General features: G+C 39.6%; 1 protein-coding gene and 1 long non-coding RNA gene across 3 annotated transcripts in view; one reads left to right on the top strand and one right to left on the bottom strand.

Moving 5' to 3' along the window:
* LOC310688356 overlaps positions 1-17498 on the bottom strand; it is a 387571-nt gene extending 370073 nt beyond the window's left edge. Inside the window, exon 1 of the long non-coding RNA XR_014516888.1 lies at positions 16870-17498. This is a non-coding gene — a long non-coding RNA (uncharacterized lncRNA). The remainder of the gene's footprint in view (positions 1-16869) is intronic.
* LMNB1 (lamin B1) overlaps positions 1-18618 on the top strand; it is a 28107-nt gene extending 9489 nt beyond the window's left edge. For both annotated transcript variants that reach the window (XM_083464545.1, XM_083464544.1), the window contains exons 2-11: positions 6269-6425; positions 7852-7977; positions 8941-9111; positions 10761-10886; positions 12433-12653; positions 13349-13574; positions 15233-15337; positions 16264-16383; positions 16645-16761; positions 17934-18618. In XM_083464545.1, the coding sequence (XP_083320671.1) occupies positions 6269-6425; positions 7852-7977; positions 8941-9111; positions 10761-10886; positions 12433-12653; positions 13349-13574; positions 15233-15337; positions 16264-16383; positions 16645-16761; positions 17934-17975 (1411 nt within the window). In that variant the 3' untranslated portion in view covers positions 17976-18618. The remainder of the gene's footprint in view (positions 1-6268; positions 6426-7851; positions 7978-8940; positions 9112-10760; positions 10887-12432; positions 12654-13348; positions 13575-15232; positions 15338-16263; positions 16384-16644; positions 16762-17933) is intronic.
* The last annotated feature ends 1779 nt before the right edge of the window (positions 18619-20397 follow it).

Genomic DNA, 20397 nt, shown 5'->3' with positions numbered 1-20397 from the left:
AAAAAACCGGGAAAATAAACTAGTGCTGTGCATGTGTTCGCTTGTCATAATTAGCTCTGAAGCATCTTATAGTAGAAATATGATGTGGTTTTCTGCCTAGTGACTGAATAGTGTAACTCTTGATATGGATTCTATTTCTCTGGGAACTCCAGCTTACCACTGAAAAGCTGGATTTGCAAATTGCTAGAATAATTATGGTGAATGGGATACTTTGAGATCAAAGTAAATGTACATCTTTTGAAGGGACAGGAATTTCTGTGCAGACTACCCCCTTAAACCTTTAATAAACAGGATTTTCCATATTAATGAAAACAAGGTTGGAAACCGGGGGTGGGAGGGATATTTTAAAGTGCCAGTAATTTGATTCTCATCTATTTGTTTTAAATCCTCAGGCCCTGCTTCTCATCTTAAGGCCTGATTTGCACATGATTGGCAAAAGCAAAGCAGTTTATCTAGTTCCAAGCCCATGTGGGGTTATTTAGATGTCATGTTCTAATTACCGTATTTTTTGCACCATAACACTCACTTTTTTCCTCCTAGAAAGTAAGGGGAAATGTCTGTGCGTGTTATGGAGGAAATGCCTACGGATGGCATGCCTACGGATTTTCCTCCTATAAAAACTACGTGCGTGTTATGGTCGGGTGCGTGTTATAGAGCGAAAAATACGGTAATTGGATGGTGGTTGAGTTATTGTATTCCTACCTCAAAAACGAGTTGAAACTTCTTCTCTTTTTTTGCAAAGGTTTTGAGTTAGAAGCAAATTTTGTGTGATTTAGAAGTAGGGCTTGGATTAAAGTACATCTGTGGTAACTCCTGTTTGAGCTTGTGAAATGTGCACTTACACGTAAGTATAATACTTAAGTTTAATATAATCACTGGTTCCTTTGTTACTTCTTATAGTAGCTTATATTAATAGCCAGATAAAATGCAGAAATCTGTGATTCCTAATCTTGGGTGGTGTGTTTTGACACATCTCTTAAGGTTGTATTCAACTTTAAGTAGCAGGTTGGCTTTCTGGAAGTTAAGAAGGGAAAAACCAATATTATAGAGAGCTGCTTTCTCCATTAATGTTAAGAACAATCTTGTATAAGCACTCAGTTCTGGGTGAACTACTTAACTTCTGCTGTTAAAATGAGTAACAACCCAGTGAGAAAAACCCTTGTAAGAGATATTACTGTACACAGGTGAGCACCCTGGAGAACTATAGTGGCTCATGAGAAAACCCACCTGAGATCCCAAAGAGGACATCTTCGGACTCTGGGAAGGATCTCCTCGCAAGCTGGAGGGGCAGTGGGGCTTTATTGAGCTGCTCAGCCTCACTTCCTAGCATCAGACGTGTCCCCAGAACCCAAAGAAGATCTCAGCGTGAGCTGGAGGGGCAGCAGGGCTTGCTCAGCTGATGCACTGGGAAGCGGCTGCTGCTGCGCTACCTGGCACACAGTGTTAGAAACTGGGATAGAAAGCCAAATGGTTCCTGGGACCTGGGTTGTGGATGCCAAAACAGAATGTCTATTGGCCATTTTGGGGGAGGGGGGTCAGCCACACTTTCTATTTATTATTTTGATAAGCATGAACTAATATGCAATTCACATAAGTGACACATTGTTAATATCACATTTTTAGCAGAAATTGTTAATTTGTGTTTAATTTGGTGTTTATACTAAAAATATTGATATCATGCTTCAGTTTTCAAAACACACTACTCTTTATTGTTAAACTCCTTAGCATATTGTCTATCCTTATTGTATACTTCAAGGCTTCAAAGCACATATAGTTCAGTAATCCTTTAGTGTAAGCCAGGTGCAAAAAATGGCACCCAGACTTTTTTGAGGTGCTCGCAAATGGAGAATCTTTAGGCGTGAAATGTGCCTGGCACCCTACTAATTTCGAACCCAGCCTGCACGTCAGTTGTTAGGCAGTGAGGCTGAACAGTTCAACAAAGCCCCGCTGCCCCTCCACTTCACGATGAGATCCTCTGGGGTGAGTTTCCTTGCAAGCCAGGAGTGTGCTCCCTATTTCCGAATACCCGGCACCACGCATGTGTGCAGTCACATACAAATAGATCACATGTAAATGGGAGTTGCCTGCATACATATAGCAGTAAATAGGATGGATTTGTGTCCTTGGTAAGTGTATTGCCTATTACCCTTGTGCATTCTACTGTAGGAAACAAACCTAGCTGCTTGTTAATTGTACCTCAACTTTGCTTCATTCCTTGTGCTGCTACTGCATGATTTTGAATATGGTCAAAATAAGTTTGACAGGGTTGGAAAAGTGAAATGGATATGTGAAGTTCTGTGGTATAATACTTAATGCTTATTAGTAAATCTCAAATCAGATGCTTGTAAAATCTGTATTGGGTGGCATTACCTGAAACCAAATACATCAGTTTCAAATTGCTTGCAAGATTGTGCAATCTTGCCTAAGAGTAAATTGTAAAGCATGGTACTTTTGCCATCTAAATATTATTGTGGAAAACTAGACTTCATATCAGTAACAGGGGCTTCTGTAATCTTCAGACTTTGTGTCTTAATTTTCCTCATATTATTTAAATGTGATGAAAAGTAAGTTTTAAAACAGTTAAACAAATTAGAACACAATTTAAAAAGAATATACTGCATGTAGTGCCAATTTCACATTAATCAATACCGTAGTGTTTGAAAGTTCTGTGGTGAATAAGTGTATAGACTATATTTTGCAACTGCTAGGTTGAGGATTGCCACAAGAGAAACTCTTAAGCACACAGCTGCAGACGTGAAAGGTTGTACAGTATCTATTAGCTGTCAATCATTTAGCTTACATAGTAAGATTGCCAGCAGCTAAGAGGAACAGAATCTTGTACAATTTTTCCCCCTGTTACTATCATCCAGTTCCAGGAACAGAAGATTTCTTTTAAGGAAATAACGTTTTTTTTCATTCTTACTTTCCTGCGTCCTTTTGTTAAAAAGGCATATTTATGAAATTGCATTGAAAATCTACATCCCTATGGGCCTGTTCTTAAGACAATGACTTGATTGATTCAGCAAGTGTTAAGTATAGTTCAGCTGGTGCACAGGGCAACTGTTCAGAGGGTAAACATAGTTGAAACAGCTGTCCCAAGTCCATATTGCTATGTTAAAGTATGGACCTCAATAGGAGAGTTAGTATAATCTGATTTAAATGAATGTTTCTCCCTCAGTTGCAATTCAGACTATTATCCAAATCATCCTTTTTGCACATGGCCGTTGTACTGTTGGCACAATGATTATTTTCAGTGTTTGATTCCTTGTGCTTATGAAATCAGACTATAGGTAGATGAAGCTCTTGTCTGTCATTTACTCTGATTCAGCATACAACTACTGTAATTGTAAGCTTTTCAGTGATTTGCCAAATGTGCCATATGGTTACGGCAAAGTAAGGCAGCTGGGTCACTTCAAGTATTTACTGAAAACTGTCCAATTTGTCATGTGCTGGCCCCACGTGTTTGGTGTAACACAGTACTCTTAAATCAAGAGTTTTTGAACTTACATGAATTTAATATGTCTCAGATACTCCTTGGCATACCCCCCCCCCCGCCCCCAAATAGGGCATGGATGTAGAGTGGCATTCTTTTCAAGATAAGATAGGTGCACACTATCTGAGCTTTCTAGAAACAGAGAATTTACCAGCTGGGTGACTGGGTCTCTGCCATGAGTGTCTATTTTGTATTGTTTTGATTTAAATACATCTGCTGTTTTTGTGTGTTTAACTGTGTTTTTGCTGGTTTTATTGTACATCATCTTGAGCTGATGGTGTAAATAGCCATTGATAACTAAGGACAATAATAATGCAGAGAGAAAAAGCTAGTCAATATTATTCTCTTAAGGTCATTGATGCTGAATATTACAGCCTGTAATAATTAGGTACTATATGTTTTTAAAGGCTGTGCTAGAAATCTTAAAACTAAGTTACTTTTCACTGTATTTTTTTACTGCCTTATCACTTTTTAAAAGCATATATGGGGTAGGGGTGGGGAACAAACTTAGGTTCCCAGGAAAGAGAGAACAAATCACCATCTACATTACAGTAATTTACTGTTTTTTGAATTGGGTGCCAAATTTAAAAAAGCAGTGAAGTATACCACTAGCAGCAAAGGAAGACTCAAGAGTGCCCTTCGAATGCACTCCTGATGCGTGGTGATTAATTTGCCACACAGGATTACCTGTGCTGCGCCTGATGCCAGGTGATAACAGGTGGACATAGTTCAAGCCAAATCATGTCATGGTCCCAATGGGGAGGCCTGGCAGACCTAACCCTAATTAGGCTCCAGACTGGAGGTTTCCTAGTACCGAACAGTGGCTCGGTGGCATGTGTGAACCTAGCACCCCTACTGGATTGTTTGGCCAGCAGCTGCCTGCTTCCTTTACATTCAGTCTAGCCCATTGAATTGCAAGCCCTAGCTGTGGTGAAATGGCTGTAGTGGCCCTGAAACTCATGTTTTGTGAATAGTGTTGTGGCAAAGGGTTTGAGACTACTTGCATTTTTACCTAGGAGACTCAGAAACTGCCCTTTACTAAGCCAGACCATCTTGCTCAGTATTCTGGAAACCCATAAAGGTAATAGTAAGTAAAAGAAAAGAAACTCAGTTTTGCCCAAGAAGTAAACCAGGCTCCTGGTAAAAACGAATAAATGTGTGTGTTCTTAGTATGTTCCACCTCTTGTTATCTCTTCCGGGTCAGACTAATCTGTTCCCTGAGCTATTGGATTTGGAAACCACCTTCCTTGCTGAGAATGGAATTTCTGTTTCTTCTCTCTAGCCCAGACTCATCTTGGTGACAGTATGGAGAACAATGGATATTCCAGTTATGGGGTATGGCACCCCACAATAAGGAACTGCATTATAACATTACACAGCTTTGATAGCTTTAGCTGTGAAGTAGTTTATAAATAAACAAATACATAAAAGCCACAGTTGTACAACACTTAAGCAAATAAGCAAATGTTTGGTAAAGTACTTGTTACATATAGAAAGTCTCTAGTATGTTCTCATTAAGACGAGGATTTCATAAGCTGGCTTCCTATGAAACTTATGAAGGCCCACCTCAGTGTTTGCATTGGGAAGAATTGTGGGTTTTTTGGTTTCCGCTGCAGGCCTGCCCACCAACTTATGTACTGTTGGGGTAGCTTCCGTTCTGGGGCCTGAAGGACATCAAATCACTCTTCATCTAAGTTTTCTACCTAAGAGCTCTATAGATGTGCAGCAAGGAGAGAGAAAATTATAGGTCATATCCCACCAAGTTTTACTCAGCGTAGACCCATTAAATTTATTCCAGTGGCTATGAGTGGAGTTTTAGTAACTTGAGTAGCTGCTTGCCTTTTCCCCATGACTAGGAAAAGGAGAGTAGATTGTACAAATTTGTTCTGCTTATGTATTTTATTCTGCTCACAGAACTGCTTTCCCTGGCACATAATTTGGATTGTACCAAATTCAAAGTTTTTTGTAGATATGTTTTGGGCTTTTACTTTTTACAGTGCTAGTGTCCCAGCTGCACAATAACAATTTTATGATGGTGCTAAAAGCAGTTGAGTGTGCTGAATAACTTGAACTTCAGGTTCTACAGTCATTCAGCAAGTTAATATTGCACTTTGGTTTTTGTCTATAAAATAGAGGCTATACTTAATCTTAGCATCTTTGCAATCTTATTCTTCACTGTTTTGGCATAGAGTGCTTGCGTTGCAAAAATAGCTAAGTGTTTTTGATTGGTTTATATACAGCCAGCAAAATCTTAATCGCTTATGAAAATCTAGCTATGTACTATCATGAAATATTAGTTTAGTGTTACAGTGGTACCTCGGGTTAAGAATTTAATTCGTTCTGGAGGTCCGTTCTTAACCTGAAGCACCACTTTAGCTATTGGGGCCTCCCGCTGCTGCCGCACCGTCGCTGCACAATTTATTTTCTCATCCTGAAGCAAAGTTCTTAACCCGAGATACTATTTCTGGGTTAGCGAAGTCTGTAACCTGAAGCGTCTGTAACCCAAGGTACCACTGTACTAGTTCTTCACTAGAAAGGATTACACAGAATGAGGCTTTTATCTTCACATGGCTTATATATTAAGAACTGTAAGGATGAAGTAAATTACATCTCACTAGAGTTTCAGTCTTTTAGCAGATTTTCCATTCCCCACAAACCAGTGGAATCGAACGATAGTCATACAGCTCTTTTAAAGTTTCATCTTGCATTGAAGAAAATATCTGAGGCACCTTATTGAACTTCGTTTTCCTGTTTTTTAATTATTGTTGTTTTTAGCTATGCAAAAAAAGAATCTGATCTAAATGGAGCAATGCTTAAGCTTCGAGAGTTTGAAGCTGCTCTGAATGCTAAAGAAGCTGCACTTGCCACAGCACTTGGTGACAAGAAAAGCCTGGAGGTGGACCTTGAAGATTTAAAAGATCAGATTGCTCAGGTAAATATATAAGTTACTACACAGTGTGCTTCAGGCCAGCTTGGAATAAGCAGCAACAGCATCTTACAAATGTGGCTACAGCTCGTTGAGTAGTTAATAATGCTCACTATTTTAATTAAAACAAAACTGGTGAGTGTGTTGAGAAATTACAGGGTGGGATCTGCACACCAGAGCAGATTTTGGTGTGAACAGGAGGCTAAATGGGGGGTGGGAAAGGAAGGTGAAGTCTGTTGTGCAACCTGAAGTCTATTGCACTTGTGACACCATAGGAAGCAACTTAGTTTCTCATAATAGCCTAGTTTGGATGTAATGATAATGGTTACTGTAATGTACAGTAGCCTAGATCTTATGCACTCGCACCTCAGCTGTTTTGGTGCAGCCAGGAGGCAATCAAAACCTTTAACCTTTGATTTAAATCAACTACAGTTTAGCATTGTGTTCAGACTGTAAATTAGTTAATCCTAACTATGGTTATTTGAAGCAGATCAGTTTTCCTAAACTATGGGTTGAAATTTACTTGTTTTGGCCTATCATTGCTAAGACCAGTATTTGACATTAGCCAGGTGCCAGGCGCATTTTGCAGCTGGCTTTTGACCACTTGCGACCACATGAAGGTTCCTGGGCGCCAGCATAGCACCTGGCATATCCACCATCTGGGGAACATTGAATGAGCTGCTTTCACACATTAAGACCCCATCTTGTAGAATTGAATTAGATATATGTTATCTGCACAATCAGAATGAATTTCTGGAACCAAATTACTTTTTCTGTGCACCCTGAGCAGGGACAGTCACCATTAAGAAAAAGAGATTGGAATAGGCCAGTACATATGTGGACTGCTGCTGAATCAAGTGACTTTTCTTCTTTAAGTTTTCAATGCTCTTGACCTAGCCCAGAGTCGTCATCTGAACTAGCCATATGTTTAACTGATAATAACAGTCAGTCCATTTGAACAATAAGACTATAGAGCTGTCTTGCCCCAAAATGGCAACTAGACATTCCATTTTGGTGAGTGTAACCTTGGTTTAAGGGGAGCTATTTGGTGCCTAGTTTATATATGCATTTTTCACACTGGCTAAGACTAACTGTGGCTTGTCTGGGTTCACTTACCTAATGTTAGTTTTGAACTGAAGCAAAAACCTCCCAGCTCTTTATGCCAGGCAAAGGGGTGCAGTGTGTAAGCTCCAAGACTTGCCGTTGCTTGTTCCCATGATGATAAACCAGACAACAGTATGTGAGACATTGTGGATCAGTAAATGAGCAGTACTTAATGAAGAGTGAACTTAATTTCAGTGCATCAAATGTGCTTTATTCTATAATTGGCCAGCTTTATGAAAACTTTGCCAGATGGCACTTAGTTTTTACTTGTGATAATTATTTTATGCTGGAATTGTGTTTTTGCTAATTTCTAATTATTTCTTTTAAGCTTGAAGCTGCTTTAGCTGCTGCTAAGAAGCAGCTCGTGGATGAAACTTTACTGAAAGTGGATCTTGAAAATCGCTGTCAAAGTTTGATTGAAGACCTGGAGTTCCGAAAAAATATTTATGAAGAGGTAATATAGTTCAGGGTCTAAGGTAATGTTATGCAGTGACAAGCCAGTGTGCACCCTGGCTTCAAATCAGGTCTCTGTGTCTGCCTCCAAGTAGTGATAGATGGATCAGTCTATTTCTGATCTGTGAGCACTAAACTTCAATTTTAAAAACAACAACACAAATTGGTGTTTTGATTTGAACTTAAATTTAGATGTGTGCTATGTCTCAATGTATGTATTTCTAAAGGTGATTTATCCTAAAATACATGTTTTATGCATTTTGGTAAAAAATTTGAGTAGAAGGATTATTGTGTTTTGATCCATGTATAAGTATGGGAAGTGAGTATAAGGTCAGTTGTTTATAAAAGCAAACCAAATACATTTCTCCATCTTTACTTCAGACTCTCCAAGACTGTGGGTTTCTTGTGCTTGTATCCCTGTCTGTCTCAGTGTTGCTTCCAGTCAGTGAAGGAGGAGATATACCCTCCTTTTTCTATACCTGAAGCGTCTCCAGCTATTTCCTGTGCCAGCCCATTGTCCTAGCTTACATGGCAAAAGGGGGTGCTGAAGAGACATGGCCAGGACTGTTTACTTAACAGAAGAACTGGTTTGACCTTTTTAGCAATATTCTTAGATCCAGTCTTACAAATAAAGAACCCTAAGACTGGAAGCTATCCCAAGAGGATACCCATTCTAATCCCCAAGCTCATAACAGTAATATATTGCAGCACATTTAGTAAGAAGATTTGGAGGGGGGGCATCCTCGTAAAAGTGGCATATCCCAAAAAAAATATTTGGAGTATTTCTCTTAAAAGCTGAGCCCCAAGAAACCTATTTAAGCGAGACTTTCCTTCTTATCAGTACACAAAGCAATTGCAATCTAGCTGGAAAGCCAATGGGGTCATACTTTATTTAATATGCCATCCTTGCTTTTCGTTGCTTAGTGAAATTGTGTTATTGAAAAGTAATGTTATTCCTCCTTAGGAAATCAATGAGACAAGAAGAAAGCATGAGACCCGTCTTGTTGAGGTGGACTCCGGGCGTCGGATAGATTATGAGCACAAACTTGCTCAGGCGCTTCAAGAAATGAGAGAGCAGCATGATGTGCAAGTGAAAATGTATAAGGATGAGCTTGAAGAGACATACCATGCCAAAGTATTAATTTTTACTCTTGCATATAATAAAATCCTGATAGTTGCGTTACAAAAACTTTGTCTGAATAATTGAAATAGAAACTGTTTCTGGATGTGAGCTTAAATTTCATTTCTTCTAGAGATTGATAGGTAGTAATGGGTTAAACACTAACATTCAAAATAGAAATTTCCTTTAACGTGAATGCTCCTTTTAAAAACAAAACTTATTTTGAACTAGTGTAGCTGTAGTGAATAAAACTCAACACATTTTTTTTAAATCTGGGCAAAGAAGCAAAGTGGAATATATATTCAAGTCAAGAAGGGTGCATGTTAACATTTCAGAAAAGCTTTACTAATGTTAAAGATGAGTTACTGTAGACAATTGGAATGTTTGAAGAGCAGGGCTTTTTCTTTTAGTCAACCTGGGGCTGCAGGCTTCCCTGTGCCATACCTGACTGATCTAGTACAGAATGAGCTGTTCATAAACCACTTGCTTAAGAAAAGGTAGTGTGGGCCCGCACAATTTAAGGCTATCCAATCAGTGCAGCCAAAGTTACTGCTAGTCTTCCATATCTGGCCAACATTCCAGGCTATCACATTTCCTTGTCTTGTGCATCCTACTTAGTTGCAGTTGAGCTGAAAGGGCCTTTGCTATGCACCTAAAGACTCCTGCACACATTTGTAGATTTACTTCTATGGAGACCCTGAAGGTCTTAACATGGTGAATACAGTGGTACCTCTGGTTGCAAATATGATCCGTTCCGGATGCCCGTTCGCAACATAAGCAGAACGCAACCTGCGTCTGCGTGGGTCACGATTCACTGCTTCTGCGCATGCAAGTGATGGCATTTTGAGCGTCTGTGAATGCACGAGCAGCGAAACCCGGAAGTAACCCTTTCTGGTACTTCTGGGTCGCCACAGGATGCAACCTGAAAATGCTCAACCTGAAGCAAACGTAACATGAGGTATGACTGTAGTTGCTTTTCCAAGACGGAGTCATTCGGCAGTCAAATGAATTTCCTGCAACTGTGTTTCTTTCCTTCATATGCAGCCTTAAAATTTAGCTAGCCCCAGAAGGCATTCTTAAGATACTGTCTGTTAATCTTTGTGCTGTCTTGTGAAGCTGTACTTCATTGGAAAACTTGCAACTGTAGTATAGCTGATGTGGATTGTTTTCTTTTAAAAGCATTAAGCAACAACACCATTACCTTCAACTAAATTAAGTGCACTTGTAGCTATATGACTGAACAGTTTTGGATCACTGTTGAAAGTTATTGAGGAGCCATTTTATAAGTTCAGAAGGTCGCTTTGATGGTTTTTCTAGTAAATCCTTGCATTTCTTTGAACATTATTTGCTATCTTAGTTCCTTGGCTTATTAAATGCTTCCATATTTAGTTGATAAAAGAGTTGAGGAAATGGCACGTGGCCTAAGGGGAAAATAAGGATAAAAGAATCTGAATATTTTTTGTGGTTGGAGGAGTTGTCCCGGAGAAATATTACATATGTCCTTAGCTGTCAGATTTTCAGAAAAGCCTGCATGACAGGTTTCCTGTATTACACGCAATGTGTGCCTTACTTAACGTTGTTGCAGATATTTTAAAGTACAAGCACTTGCTTCTCTATTTGTTGGCAGACCAAATGTGGAGTGTGTTCTGCTTGTTTTCCTGCAGCTTGAGAACGCCAGACTCTCTTCTGAAATGTCTAGCTCTGCAGCCAACACTGTCAGAGAAGAACTCATGGAAAGTCGCATGCGCATTGACAGCCTCTCTTCCCAACTGGCTAATTTGCAGAAAGAGGTAAGGGATTCCACAGTCCTGTCTTTATCACCTTAGTAGCGGGTAAGTACTTCTCAGATATTTTATACATTACATTACAAGTAGTTCAGTGGTTTTCCGGGCTACTGTTGTGTGTGTTGTACTTTAATCTTTTTATTCTTTTTTAAAAAATCCTGCGTTTGAAATAGACTGGGCCAATTTGTTGTCCATTTTTGGGTCAATTCCACCTTTTGTTCCCCTCTTGATTTATGAAACTGTTACTATCCTTCAGTCTGACTCCATTGTATTGATTACCGAAAATGAACAAGTGCTTCTTTTTAGACAAGAGGAATTCATTGTGTGTTTGTGCTATCATTCTGCTGGAGCATAGAATTCAGTTTCCTGAGATTCTCAGCTTTCATTTCTAATTTTTAAATAATGAACAGTGTTTTTGGCCCTTATGCTTATGAAGATATGCTGGAACGTTTGTAGGGAATATCCAAATTTTGAGTGACTTTGTTGGCCAACTAAAGCTTGTCACTAGGACATGCCCAAAGGAGTGGGGACTTCTCCCTGACCTTATGCTGCATCTTTGAAACATAGCACTTCAGGGGCAAACAGAAACTCTTATATTGTTCCTCTCCAACTTGGCACTGGGGAGGGGTGGATTTGTTTGTTTTTGCCTGTCAGTTGGTGCTACAGCCCCTCTCAAGGTTTGAAGTCAGTGAGGGGAGGTCAAGGATGGTTTGGGATCTCATCTTGTATCCAGTAAATACAGAGTTAAAACAAATGACAGACTTTCATCCCTGCGCCAGCACCCCATAGCTCTGGTCCCAGGAAGAAGCCTTTGGCTCAATCTCAGTCAGCAGAGCCTGGTTGACTTCTCTCACCATGTCAGGATAGGAGAGTGAAACTGACATACAGTAGTGATATGTAGTGATTCCTCAGAAGATTAGAGGGGCCCAAACATTATTTGCAGGGTCTGGGGTAGGGCTTCAGGGTCCTCCTTAGCCCCTTCTTTTAACCAGTAAAATCAAAATGGTCCTTCATAGCCAATCCAGGCATTTATGTAAGCTTGCTTAATTTACAGAACTATATGGGTTGCAAAATTGAGATTATTTTGGTTCACTTTCAATTTTCTGTTCAGTGTGCACAACATCACTGATTATCACCAGCTGCATCTTAATGCCATTCTCTTTCTTAAGCCATGCCCAATATGCGTAATATGCTAGCAAATGAGAAAATATAAGAAGTGCTGCAGCTTGTCTGTGTTCCAGTAATGAGCCAGTTCTGCAATTGTTCAGTGACTTGCTAGATTTATTCTTGCCCAACATAGGAAGTGTCTGTACGTGTGTGTGTTCTGTTTGTGCTTTTTTTGAAAACAGATTCACAACCATAGACATCAGCTTTGTCACTTTTAAATATGAAGCAATAGACACAATACCTTGCACAACAGGCAATTTGTATTAAAAACAGGAATGTAACACTTGCATAGCTCTTCATATTCATTCTATGTCTTTGAATATTGGCTTTTAGAAATTAAAATTCCTGAAGTTGGTGTCTGTGCATTTTTTATTTTCTTTTTTAGTCTAGAGAATGGCTAGAAAGGATGCAAGAACTGGAGGATATCCTGGCTAAAGAAAGAGATAACTTTCGCAGGGCACTGTCTGATAAAGAGAGAGAGATGGCAGAGATAAGAGACCAAATGCAACAGCAGTTGAGTGATTATGAACAACTCCTTGATGTAAAATTGGCGCTTGACATGGAGATCAGTGCATACAGAAAGCTCTTGGAAGGTGAAGAAGAAAGGTAAGAAATAGTTGTCATTTTACAGGAGAATGGAAGTTATCCTAAAGATTATGTACTCCAACTACCTGCCCAATTATTCCAGGCACATGCAGTCCATGTTTAAGAAGGGGAAGGGATATTGGCTATATGTGAAGAGCAAAATGTTTTGACAACTAGAGATGAATGATGGAAAGAGCTTCTCAGTCAAGTGTAAAACTTTTCCCCAGTTGCTGAATGTGAACACTAGTATCTCTCCAGGTATAATGTCTTATGAAATAGAAGGCATTTAAATTATGGTTTATAGGTATATCCAGCCAAACTATTCCTCTTATGCTTGGTGTTTTGCAAGGCAAATATTTTCTCTTGAAGTTTTAATGGTTGATTTAAATGTTGCTCTTCACCCTGGGCACTCCCAACTGAAATAGTATAATAATAATTTTTAAAGGAAACTTAATCCCTCATTCCCAGGCCAACCCTGTCCTTGAAAACCCTTAGTCCCAGCCCTGGTTCTTCCCACCCACTCTAAATGGTGGGGGAATAATCCAAAATGCACATACTTGCTTGAAATCCAACCTTGCAGGTAATTAATATACTCAAAAGTAATTATCAGAGTTTACAAAACATGTTACTAATCCATGCTGCCTGAGAAGGAGAGAGATGAAAGCACACTTGAAACGTGTGTGTTGATGGGTTTCCTTTTTTCTCTTCTTCCACAGATTGAAACTTACTCCCAGCCCATCTTCTCGTGTGACAGTCTCTCGGGCATCATCCAGCCGCAGTGTGCGCACAACCAGGGGAAAGAGGAAGAGGGTTGATGTTGAGGAATCTGAGGCCAGTAGTAGCGTTAGCATCTCTCATTCAGCTTCCGCTACTGGAAATATCTGCATTGAGGAAATAGATGTAGACGGCAAGTTTATCCGCTTGAAAAACACTTCTGAGCAGGTATGGAAACCTGAATAATCAGATGAGGTGGTTAAAATGTAGATGACATTTCCCTGGATGACCGGAGAAAGAAGCAGCAGCAACAAACAAATGTTCTCCTGTGACTGATGACTTGTCCTGCAAAAGTTGAGAGTGGATCAAGAGTGTAAAACTCTTAAATGGTCTTACAAGATGTGTCCCAGGTGAAACAATAAGGGTTGCATAGCGATCAAGTTGATAGAAAGGGTTAGAGGGCATATCTATTTCACCATCCTCCCTGTGTTTTGAATGGCTTAATGTTCAAGTGTATATAATGACTTATATGGTAAGCCAGCTACTTAAACGTTCCAGGGATAGTGCCTAAAGCCAAAATCATATCTAGTTAAAACAAACTGGGTGCCATGGCAGGCGGGATTGCCAAAGGCCTCCCCCCTCCAGATGCCCCCCTTCTTTCCACCCCATTTTTAATTAATATTTTTGCCAAGCTGAATGCGTACAAGACCAGCAGAAGACAAAGTAAAGTGCAGGTACAATTATGAAGAAGATCTGCAGAAGGGACATGGAAAAGAGTTAAGAGCCTTGGACATAAGATCACCAGGTTGATGGACTAGATAGAACAGACAGAAAGGACTGACAGAACCCTAGACCAGGAAGAAGAGATGGTGGATGAAGATTGGCAGAAAGCTTAAAAATTCATTTAGAGAAATATTGCAAAATTAATGACTGTTAGGAAAATCTTGGAATGAAACTATTAGGCTTTAGTAGAAATGTTATAAGGAGTTATGTATAAATAAGTTTTTAAGTTCTAAAGTTTTTTTATGGTAAGATAAGGCTAAAATAAATTAAGACAACTAAAGGACAGAATACAGGGAAAGATGGAAAGGATTTGCTGAGATAATTAATAATTAGAATACAAAAAAGGGAGGTGTGAGGAGGTCGATGAAACAAGTTAATGAAGATAAGGATATGGGAATATTGGATTTGTTTTTAAATTTATTCTTTTGCTCTTGTTTTTGATTTTAGTGTATTGTATGTTTTGTACTTTTTATTCTCCTTTTATTGATTTGTATTGTTTAATCTCTTTTTTCTTGCTTTTTCTTTTTCTTTTTTTATGTAACTTTAAATTCCCAATAAATATCATTTTTTTTAAAAAAATAAAAAATTAATGCGCACATGTTAAATGCATATAACTTGCAAGTGCACTGTAGTGACATTCTATACATTGATATTCAGAAGTACGCCCCACTGAATTCAGCAGGACTTCCTCCCAGGTAACCATATATAGTCGAAATGGGGTACCTCTGGCCTGTGGTCTTAATCATGCCCACCAGAGCATTTTGTCCCAAGGCATGTGCACCTGTCCTACATTTGACACATATGATGGGTTGGGGGGGGGCAGCTAAAAACCTTACTAACTGAAAGGGATGCCTGCAGGCACTAGCAGTTGGCAAAGCCCTTTTCAATGTGCTGTGCAAGATCACAGAGGGATTTCTGAAGACCCCTGCAGTCAGAAAAGGTGATGTCAGGTGATTGACAGGTGGGCAGCCTGTCTATGTCAAATGTTGTTCATAAGGGGTCGGGTGGGGATAAAAACAACCTGGTTTATAAGACTGCAGTCTTAATGTTCAGAAATGAGTACATAATGGCTTGACATGAAAACATCACCTGCTTTTGTTTAGGACCAACCAATGGGAGGTTGGGAGATGATAAGGAAAATAGGAGACTCTTCTGTCACTTACAAATATACCTCAAGATATGTGCTGAAGGCAGGCCAGACTGTTACAGTAAGTGAAACCTACTTTTTGAGATATCAAAATGTAACTTGGGATTAGCGTGTTGGAAACGTGCTTTGGGTCTAACGTGGGTTCTTTGGTAATTGCTGCTGCTGCTCCAATCTAGGTGTATGTATTTCATTTTCTATTAAGGACTTTCAGTGGCTTCCTAAAGAGTTGCAAAAATTGTTTACACACAGTGATCCTAGTAAATTCATCTCTTGAAAACCCTTTGGTGGAATAATAGGAAAATGGTGGTGGAATATTTATCTGGTTGGAACAGAATGAGCTTTTAACCTTTTCCCTGTGCCAGTCTCGATATTTTTCTCTCAGACTTAGGCTGTTTCTTCTACTGCCAGGCTTTCTGGTGCTGAGCCTGGTTAGAAGCAAAATGTAAAAGGTGGAGATGGGTGGGTTTGTCACTCCTCCCCAACACCAGTTTTCCTGTGTCAGTATTCTGAGGGAAACAGTAACTCCTGCTTAGCGAGTGATGCTACTTTGCGCTTAGGCACCTCTAAACATGAGAGGCAGAATAGAGCATGCATGCGCGAAAAGTGTGTCGCCAACTGGAAAAGTTTGGAAAGCTGGTGTGAGCCATCTAACCTGCACCCATGGCAATTACAGAACTCTCCAGAAAGCTGTGGGTCCTGGGTCTGTTTTGGAAGGGCACCCTGCAGATATCTACAATATCTGCAGATATTGCAAATGGGGTGCAACTTGTATGGTGCTCTATAAATCGCTTTTTATAAAGTTCAGCTAAGAAAATTTAACTCATTACAAATGCAGTTATTATCGTTCAATCCCTTTAAGCTGAATGTTTTTGTCTAGGTCTTCTGCCATTTATTTGCTTCCAGAACTATTGCTATAGATACAGCTTGCACAATTCTTTTTTGGAAGACTTATTTTAATCCTGATTGATGTATCTTTCCCTTTCCCAGATCTGGGCTGCTAATGCCGGAGTAACGGCCAGTCCTCCTTCTGACCTCATCTGGAAGAACCAAAACTCTTGGGGCACTGGCAAAGATGTGAAAGTTGTGCTGAAAAACTCTCAGGGAGAGGTAATGTTGGAAACCTTGCTAACCTATGCTCATCACAAACTAATTTGTATAATGAGAATAGCCCCCAAAGTGGAACAGAGCTGTACTTTTTGCTTGGATATATAGTGTACTGGTACATGCCACTAGTACAGTCTGTGTCAGATTCTAGATTGACAACAGTCATACTAACATCCAGCAAATGGTCACTAAAAAATGCCAGATAGCTTAACATTACCTTAATGTTGCAAGCATTGAATAACTGAACAGCTGCATCTGTTACAGGAAGTTGCTCAGAGAAGCACCGTCTTCAAGACAACTTTACTTGAAGTTGAAGAGGTGGAGGAAGTAGATGAAGAACCAGCTGAAGCTGTAGAACAAGAGGATCTATTCCACCAGCAGGTATCTTATAACTTACTCGCACTGGTATGCTTTCGAACTGCTATTTTGGCAGGAGCTGGGACAGAGCAACAGGAGCTCACCGCTGTCATGCGGATTTGAACCGCCGACCTTCCGATTGGCAATCCCAAGAGGCTCAGTGGTTTAGACCACAGCGCCACCCGCTTCCTGTAACTTAAATAGTGATATGGAAAATAAACCTATTTCTGTAGTGACCTTGGCAGGAGAACAATCCAGGTTATTGTTTTTAAAAAATCAAAATATTGGTATTTGGAAGAATTCTGCAACTCTTTCATATTGCCACAGTGAAGCAAAGTTATGTCCATAGTAACCTCCTGTGTATCTAAAGGTCTTAAGATGTAGCAATTTTAGTGGCTACTATAGAGGTAAGCATTATGTGAGTCCCAAGCAGAGCCCAAAGGCGGGGGAACCTAGCCCTCCAGATGTTATTGGGTTAACTTCCATCAGCCCCAGCCAGGATGACTTAATAGTCAGGGATGATGGGAGTTGTAGTCCAACAGCAACAGGAGGACCATGGGTTCCCTATCCCTAACATAGGCTCTCATTGGTAATTTGAGAATCTCATGGCTGCAGAGACACTGATGTGCTGGAGAACATGTGGGCCAACTCTGGCTAAAAGGGCTGAAACTAAATTGCATTGCTCATCACAGCTTTAAACATGCATGGCTTGTATTGTACTAGATCAAAATCATGGCCTAGAGCTGTGGCAGGCAATATTCTGTTTACATTTTGAAACTTGGCTTTCCAATAAGGCACTATATGGTGGAAAGCAGTGGTTTTGGTTCCTCTCTGAGCAAGATCTCCTTGCTCATCAGCCATGAATTTAGAATGTTCTGGTAGTTATCCTTTTCATATGAGCTCCTGCTCAAGCCCTTCAAAGGTTTCCATCCCTGAACATTGCTCATGCTGGCAGGGACTGATGGGAGTAAACAATATCTGAAGAAAGTACATGTTCTCCACCCCTGGCTCAAAGTGTTTCCTGCTTGATAAAACGTGCCCATGAATTTGTCCACAAGCAGTTCCCATGACAAAAAGCTCAGTGAAGAAGGCAGACTGTTAAAAAAAACAGTTCATCAAACTACAATTATTGAAAGATACCTAAAATGTCCCTACTTTAACCTTAATTAAAGCTGTCTTTTCCCTCTTTAAAACAGGGAGACCCACGAACAGCCAACAAAAGCTGTGCAATCATGTAAACTCGTCATCTGTATATCCTCAGTTATGTTAATCCCTTCCTGCAGAGGAGAACCTGTTTGGAAGCACAATATTTTTGTATTTCCTTTTGTGAATTTTAAAGCTGTGTCTGGCCTTAATTTCATTTGTCACAGAGATGGAGCTTTTTGTAAGTGAAACCCATATATATAGCTTTTTGAAATGTGAAATATTGACACTGAATAATGTACTGTTTTTCAAAAACAGTCCTCATTTTTATGCTGGTCCTTTTCTAATATCTTCATTTAAGAATAATAAACTACTGTGTGGGGGGTTTGTTAGTTAGATTAGCCATCTACTCTTTGTCCTTTTACATTATTAGATTTTTTTTTTTTGGAAGGGGAAGTAAAGGGGCACTCAACAAAACCTTTTGTACTGAAAACTTTTGTATTTTAGCTATCAGGTTATACAAGTTTTACTTGGAACATTTGTAAAGAACATTATCCAAGAATTGCATCGTAAATAGAAGGATGAAGGATTCAATAAAATTCTTTTGCTAGTTTTGCTTCACTTAGAAACTTTACCACAAATCAGGCTTATGATAATGTGTTAGGTGTGTTTTTTAAATTCTAGTGTAACCTGCATACCTTTTCATGTCAAATTAACAAATAAAAGTTACCTTAAGAAGGGACTTGTATTTTTTTTGGCGGGGGGGGGGGGGCTCTTTTCCTTTAGAAATGATATGTGGAACCATCATATTTGTAGGTGAAAGAAACTGTCTTTAATGACCGGTGTACCTTTTCTGCTTAGACCAATTCGTTTTAGCTATGTACTTGTCTTTATTTTTAGTAAACATTTATTCAAAAGGTACAATACAGCTTTGTCCACTGCTATAATATCACAGAATGATCACTCCAGTCCTCAATCCCAATTGTACTTGCCTTCAACATTTTACAATATGCTTGTCACTTACACCTTTAAAACACCAATCAGCTTTCAGTAACCACAACAAAATACTGCTTAGATTTTCCTGGGGGTGTTTGTGTGTTTGGAGTTTCACCACCTGATGTTGAACCCAGCCTATAACAAGATGGGGAGCAGTCTTCCTGCTTTGGTCAAGCGTCTTGCAGACTGGATGCTTCTGAGGGGCATTTCCCCACACTTTTCTCCAAGGCAAGGAGGTTCCTTGCACCCAGCCTGGAGCATATTTGGGAGACCATCCCTCTGCTTTGCAAACCGTCCAATTTAATTCAAGGTCCGAGAGATCCCTTTCTCCTCCCTGCTCTTCCAAGACATGAGAACCTCAATGTCTTTCTCCCCTTAGGCTGTTTTCTAAAGGCAAGCAAGAATTGACCTGTAGACCAGGGATTCCTCACCCCTGCAAAAGGGCCACCCGCATTTGATATTTAGAAGAAATTATTCTTTCATGCTAACAAAACACTAATAGAAAAGTTTGATATGTGAAGTAGGTAAAGGAGGAGTTCCAGTCCTTTAGGCAACCTTACATTGTCTGCATCTACCATGTCTCAACCAAACTAGAGATTCAGTGCTTACAGCTGTGTCAGCAGTATCTCAGAATCATCTCTATTGTTCATAGATTCTTTGTTCATTGGTCTTATTACAGATTGCCTTTTCCTTATTGAGTGGGTGTTAACCCTTGGTTATTAGCTGGATTGATTAGAGCTACTTAGGTTGGCTACAGAGAAGCCTTGATATAGCTGGTTATAATTGGGAAAGTGGAATGTGCCTTTTTTTGTTACTGTTATCAGTTAATGAAAGTGAAAAAAAACAAATATTCTGGCTTGTAGGTGCATTGTTTTAAATGTTTTGCAAGCAGAAATGTTCCTTTGCCAGGGTACAAAATCAAGCTAAATTGGCTTCCAGCCATGAAGAGGAATGTTCAACGATACGTATTTTGAGAAAGGATACGGAAATCAGAAATAGACATGACCTATTCTAAATGCCATGAAAGCCAAAAGCTTTCTCTGGCGATTCATGTTCTACAACGATCCATTCCGCCACAAGATGGGAGTCTTGCTATTGGAGTGTTCATTGAAGATAGGAAAAGGGCAATTCACTGATAAAATTGACTTCTACTTTTGCAAGGTTCATTACAGCACCGTATCAAACTCAAGAAGTAAACATTTGAGCTGTGCTGAAGTACTGGAGATTAAAAATGTCTTAATATCTACTTAATGTCTAAGAGAGATGCTACATTCATATGCATTATTGGCTATCATATCTTACAACATACCTTAGATTCATATCTAAGGATATGAATGTTGTTGAAATGAAACAACACCCTAGAACACTTCCCTTTCACTTCTGTTATCCTTCCCCACAATGCCTTTTAATGTGTGAAGTGAAGATTTGGACTGTTTATCCCCCCAAAGAGGATAAACTGAGTGGTGCTTGGTTCAAGCTGAGGATGGAGGAAAGTGGTCTGTGTTGAACTCAGGTTGATAA

Source organism: Podarcis liolepis, assembly GCF_965112155.1.
Source record: "Podarcis liolepis genome assembly, chromosome: 11".
Taxonomy (NCBI): domain Eukaryota; kingdom Metazoa; phylum Chordata; class Lepidosauria; order Squamata; family Lacertidae; genus Podarcis; species Podarcis liolepis.
This window is presented reverse-complemented; position numbering and strand designations above follow the sequence as displayed.